The sequence below is a fragment of the Bactrocera oleae genome, chromosome 3 (genome assembly GCF_042242935.1).
Source record: "Bactrocera oleae isolate idBacOlea1 chromosome 3, idBacOlea1, whole genome shotgun sequence".
Lineage (NCBI taxonomy): Eukaryota > Metazoa > Arthropoda > Insecta > Diptera > Tephritidae > Bactrocera > Bactrocera oleae.
Window position 1 is genome coordinate 50,896,871 of NC_091537.1, and position 6,481 is coordinate 50,903,351.

General features: G+C 32.9%; 1 protein-coding gene across 3 annotated transcripts in view; it reads left to right on the forward strand.

Moving 5' to 3' along the window:
* Positions 1–5,923, forward strand: part of SCAR (wiskott-Aldrich syndrome protein family member 3 SCAR) — a 190,589-nt gene extending 184,666 nt beyond the window's left edge. For all 3 annotated transcript variants that reach the window (XM_070106613.1, XM_070106612.1, XM_070106614.1), the window contains exons 4-5: positions 5,310–5,529; positions 5,587–5,923. In XM_070106613.1, coding sequence (XP_069962714.1) covers positions 5,310–5,529; positions 5,587–5,765 — 399 coding nt within the window. In that variant the 3' untranslated portion in view covers positions 5,766–5,923. The remainder of the gene's footprint in view (positions 1–5,309; positions 5,530–5,586) is intronic.
* The last annotated feature ends 558 nt before the right edge of the window (positions 5,924–6,481 follow it).

Genomic DNA, 6,481 nt, shown 5'->3' on the forward strand with positions numbered 1-6,481 from the left:
GTCAAATACCAGCAATAATGCCGTAGCGAAAGCAATTGAAGAGAGTAATAAGGCAATACTGTTCAGTAGCAGGAGTTTGATGGAAAATATTGTAACGGATTCCTCGATAAATCGTCTACCTGTAACCTTCTCTTGAGTTCGATCACTGGATTGTTAAATAAAAGTCCCAATTTAATGGCTACACACTTAGCTTTATTTCTAATTCCAACAACTTAACACTTATTGCTCGTCATTCGAGCTTGCAACTTCTTGCTTATGTCTCAATTGTTCTTATCACGACAACACTCTAACTAGAACTGTGTTTGCTGCACAATCCGGCAGCCCTTATATAGTAAATCTGTAACAAAGCATTGCTTCTACAACATCCTGGCAACTACGAATTCGCTAACTAGTTGCTTCTGGCAGTTTATCGTTGATTCGATTTTGTTCTATCATCCGTGTGCGAGGACACCTGCGCTGACATACGCACGTCCAGCTCTTTCGACTGTAAGGACCCGTGTCCGCTCGTTCAGTTCTTCCGACTGCGAGGACACTTGTGCTGGTATACAAGCTTCTTGCTCTTCATACTGTGAAGACAATGGTTCACACGCTTCCTCCACATCCAACTGTGAGTATACCTGCGCTGACATATGCACGTCCAGCTCTTTCGATGCTGACAACTGTGCTGAAAAATCCTCAAAGAACGATTCCAACGCAGCACAAATAACCTCTACTGAATATTGAGTCACTTCCTTCTCTTGTTTCTTTGTTGTCTCTTCCTCTAATTCCGATCGAAAGACATATTCCTCAACATTAATGTTCTATGCTTCCATGGCTCTTGATATCGTTGATTCGATTTTGTTCTATCATCCGTGTTCGTCCCGATTAGACATATTTGCGGTACCAAACACAAAGCTTTTATGTCCCCCATTTCGTCTTCTAAGCTGGTGTTGACATCGTTAGTTTCTGGTACATCCATTGATTTAAAGCTGACTCGAAATTCCATTCTTGATCAGAACGTAACTCCATTGGAACACCGAATCTCGTTACCCACTTGTTGATGAATGCCTCCGCCACTGGTTTAGTCTCTTGGTTAGGATTTGTGTATACTTGTGGCCATTCATTGAAATGGTCCTTGACTACCAAAACATGACTATTTCCTAATTTATTGGTGGGGAATGGACCATCTTCATATACGCCTATTTTCTCAACTGGCGCACGCGAATTGTGCTGTTTCATCTGCCCATGATTCCTGGACTTTGATCCTTTAGCTACAATGTTGTCAGCATATTTCGCAATCCTTTCTATAGCTGATTGACAACCAGTCCAATAAAACCTTTGCTTCAAATGAATGAATGAATGAATTGAATTGGTATATAAACTATATGCAACAATTATCTTAAACTGTGAAATCTTATTTTTCCAAAAAATACATATGTAAAACAATTAAATTTCTAATGTTTCCATTCTACACATATATATTTTAACAGTTCAATATACATACAAGCTAAGATAGGTTTTGACAAGCCAATATAAATATGTTGGCTAAGTCTCCCATACAAAATAAGTTAAGCGCTTAACGTGCTGGTCAAATAAAACACGTCTATTGTAACATGTTTTGTTTATGTCTGAATACTGTCGATGCAATGCAGAATATTTAGAATAGTCGACAAGTGAACTAAAGTTTTTTTTTTAATTTTTAAAAGTTCGATTTTTATTTTTTCTACAAAGTAACAAACAGTTTTAGTGTGCTATTTTTGTCATGAAATCTAAAATTCCGCTACGAGATATTATGTATAATTTTCTTTTAAATTTTAATTTTAATGCATATTTGTTTTTCACCTGTGAAAAAATTATATTTTGTATTATTATTCATTATAATTATTCATATATTATGTGTATTTTCCAGCATACTAAAAAAATTCGGCTATTATGGTAAATTAATAAAGGTAAATTTTTACATCTATGAAAAAATCTTCTAATTTAATTTCAAATAAGAAAATATGATCACGCTGAAACCACGATTGCAAATTTTATTAAAACTAATAGAGGCACTTATAAGGATATACATATGTACATATGTATGTTGCTAGTTGAATAATGACGCATAGCACGCCCAAAACGTAGTATGGCCAACTTTTGCCTCGATTTACGTCGGTCGACATTTTGACAGAACATTATCATTTAAATTTTCTGTACGCTTTTGAACTAATACGTTCACATAAAAAGTTTTCGACGCGAAGCCAAGCAAAATGTTGGGCAACTCTCATCTTTTTATGCTTTGCCCAGCAACTGTCGTCATTTTTATAAGAGAGAAGCACTGAATGCAACGCGTTCATTGTGGCATACCCTTTGTTTTCTGCGCTTCGTTGTTTCAGTATGAACTGTCACGTAAAGCGAGGAAAGTTGTATGTGAATGTTTCTTTAGAGTTGGTAATGTTGCCACCGTACCCTCTCCCTATGGTATATAGTCGTAGGTGATGAGATAAAAGCTCACTTCAGACGATCAATGGAAACTTTCACTTTGAGTGTTTTCGGTAATGCAAACTGCGTAGTATGCATGATGCAACCATTTCATAAAAGCAAACCTGGCACCTTGGCCAAAATTGAAACTTCGAAAAAGCATCACTGTTGCAACAACTTTGCGCACAACTTGCAACATTTGAAAAGTAGTTGCACAAAAACCAACTGTGCTAGCTTAAATATTATTGTAAGTTATTTATGTTAAATATAATTTTTGTATTATTGTTTTATTATACTTGTGGATTTGTTTTAAATTTGTAGGATATAGTAGAAATAGATTGCGTCAAATGCACTAAAGCTATCACTTTTGGAATAATCCGTTTGATTTCAAAACTATTCGCAATTAATAAATTTTTTTTGTTTTACACGATTCATTATCTTTTTGTTCCTTTCTAATATAAATCGATAATTTTGGTTATCTTACTCGTCAGTGAGAATATTAATAAGTATTTCGCACTGTTTTATGTTTGAAAATGCAAATTTTCAAATGAGCCGTTTTTAACAGGTTCATGCAAGGGCATCAGCCAGCATAAAATTAACCGCGCAAACAACGCATCGTTGCCTGTATTTACTGAATTACCGAAAAAGCCATTTGTTTTATTTTATTTCTATCGCAAAGTATTAAGGCGAACGGCTCAAAATTTTGTATGGTGGGTGTACGTTGCTGATATTGACTCACAGAGTCATCGCGGAACAAGGTTTGGTCGCAAAATATCTTATTAAGAGGACGTGGTTCTCACCTGATATGGCTAGCTCCAGTAATTTTCTGTTTCGATTTCATTACTACGTGGCTAATTTCGACGGAGTAGAACCTACTTGTATTTAGGGATGCCAAGATTAATCAAATGATTAGCTTTAATCGCGTATATTTCTTAAGAAAGCAATTTAATTGCATCGAATTTTTTGTTCTGATTATTCGATTAATTACTAAATTAATCAAACCATTTTCTTTATATCGAAATTCGGGCTACATCTCGATTAAAAATTTACCAATCCCAATTTCAATGTAAAAAACTGTTTTTTTCTGGAAGAGTTTCAAACCAAATACATGTGGAAACAGCTTGCTCGTTTTTACCGACAAATCGTTTCAAGTTATTATTGGAATCGTTCCTCTTCAATATTTTCATACATATCTCGCGTGTTCAAAATGGCTCCTGGAATAGGAAGAAGGAATGGAAAAAGGTGTGGTACCAAAAACGAAAGCCATTTATAAATGAAAATCTAGACGAATTGAAATTATCAAGCGAAAAAAACACTAACTTTTTGCGAATCGGTGCAAAATCCAATGATTTTAAATAATTAAAAGTTCATTAAATTTTAACATCACCCCAACACATACATTGGACTCTCATAAGATATGTTGTATCAGCTGATTCGGTCTAGGCAATAGGACAGAATGGGTGCGTTCGAGCAACGTAACGGGGCATCTCGACATGCAATTAAAGATTGCTAACAATATTGCCAACAGATACTTCATATTGCTTATATTTAGCAATTGATGTCTGAATATATTTCATGCCATACATTGCTAGCAATTAACTGTAATTTTGGTGGTTTGTCCCCAATTTAGCAAAGTAGTATTCAAAACATAAGTTTTCAAAATTATGGAAAATAGTTATTAAATAGAAAAATATGTTTTTATGTTTATAGTTATTAGTTTAATGATAATTGTGGGCACATGTAAATGTTATTGCTCATATTTAATTATTGAATTAGTAAATAAACTATGTGCAACAATTATCTTAAACTGTGAAATTTTATTTTTCAAAAAATACATTTGTAAAACAATTAAATTTCTGTTATTTCCATTTTATACATATACATATTTTTTTTGTCATCCTCCTAAAATTTTAAACGGTTCAAAGGAGCAAACAGGCGCTATGACTCTAGTGCAATATACATACAAGCTAAGATAGGTTTTGACAAGCTAATATAAATACGTTGGCTAAGTCTCCCATACACAATAAGCTAATAGCTTAACGTGCTGGTCAAATAAAACACGCCTATTGTAACATGTTTTGTTTATGTCTGAATACTGTCGATGCAATGCAGAATATTTAGAATAGTCGACAAGTAAACTAAATTTTTTTTTAATTTTTAAAAGCTCGAGTTTTATTATTTCTATGTGTATATGTTTGTATGTGTATGGTTATTAGATTAATGATAATTGTGAGCATATGTAAATATTATTGCTCATATTTAATTATTGAATTGGTAAATAAACTATATGCAACAATTATCTTAAAATATGAAATCTTATTTTTCCAAAAAATACATTTGTAAAAAAATTTTATTTCCAATTTTACCATTCAATACATATATAGAATGTCATCCTCATAACATTTTTAAACGGTTCAAGGGCGCAATCAGGCGCTATGACTCTATTTCAATAAACATACAAGCTAAGATTAAGATAGGTTTTGACAAGCCAATATAAATATGTTGGCTAAGTCTCCCATACAAAATAAGCTAATAGCTTAACGTGCTGGTCAAATAAAACACGTCTATTGTAACATTTTTTGTTTATGTCTGAATACTGTCGATGCAATGCAGAATATTTAGAATAGTCGACAAGTAAACTAGTTTTTTTCAACGTTTAAAAGCTCGAGTTTTATTATTTCTACAAAAACAAACAGTTTTAGTGTGCAATTTTTGTGGTGAAATCTAAAATGCCGTCCACCACGAGATATTATGTAAAATTTTTTTTAAATTTAGATTTTAGGGCATATTTGTTTTACACCTGTAAAAATATTATATTTTGTATTATTATACATTATAATTATTCATATACTATGTGTATTTTCCAGCATTCTAAACCAAATTCGGCTATTGTGGGACCACCCCCCCCTCCACCACCGCCACCTCTTTTACAAACTGAATATATACCTCAAGGCTCTGGAGTGGACGTAACTTCTACTATAAATGGGGACGTTAATAATAGAATTACTGAAGAGACAGTTGATAAGAAAAAGCACTTGCCCCCATTTTACGATTCCCGGACCGATCTTATGAAAGCAATTCGGGATGGTAAAATGCATTTATCTGTAAGGTATTTCTTATTATTAATTAATATTTTGTGTTTAGGTATTACTCTTAGGAAAGTGGAGAAATGTGAGCAAAAGGAAATCGAAAGGAACACGGCCTTACATGATGTAGCTTCTATTTTGGCTAGACGAGTTGCCATTGAACTTTCCGAATCGGAGGAATCAGATTCTGATGATGATAGTGAAGGATGGATGGAATCAACGGAAAACTCAGCATAACTTTTTATATTACATTGATCAGTGTAATCAGAATAGCACAAAGGCAATTAAATTTGAGAGTAATCTATGTGCTCCATTTAGTAATTATTCGTATATGTAATTTCGATTATAAAAGATTTTCGGTAAATTAAACGTCAAAAATTTCATCAATGAAAAAATCTTCTAATTAAATTTTAAATAAGAAAATGTGATCACGCATTGAAACCACGAATGCAAATTGCATTAAAACTAATAGAGGCACTTATAAGGATATAAATATATACACATAGCCCATAAAATCTGGGTTCACCCGAAACATTTTTTTAAGTGAAGTAAAAACACAATGTAAATAGATAATTCAGTTCAAATTTTCTGCATGTATTTCTTCTTTATATTCTTTAGTTCAATATGCAAAACAAAAATGTATATTCCAATTTTCAAAGCAATGTATATTCCAATTTTCAGAACAAGTAAACATAGGCACCATTGAGTCTGCGTTCAGTTAGCTTGAATTGAAAATACCGTTACTTCTCATGAATTTGTTCGTTCTATTTGCGTAGATTCTATTGTGTCTTAATATAATTAGTCGTTTAAAGAGCTCGGGACGCGTTTTAATAATATTTAAAAAAATGGAAACCAAAGATTATAAAAAAATTATAATTAAGTTGTGGAAAGTTGGTGAAAGTTTCAGAATAATTGGGCAAACTATTGGAAGAACGTATTCTTCTGCCCGGGGC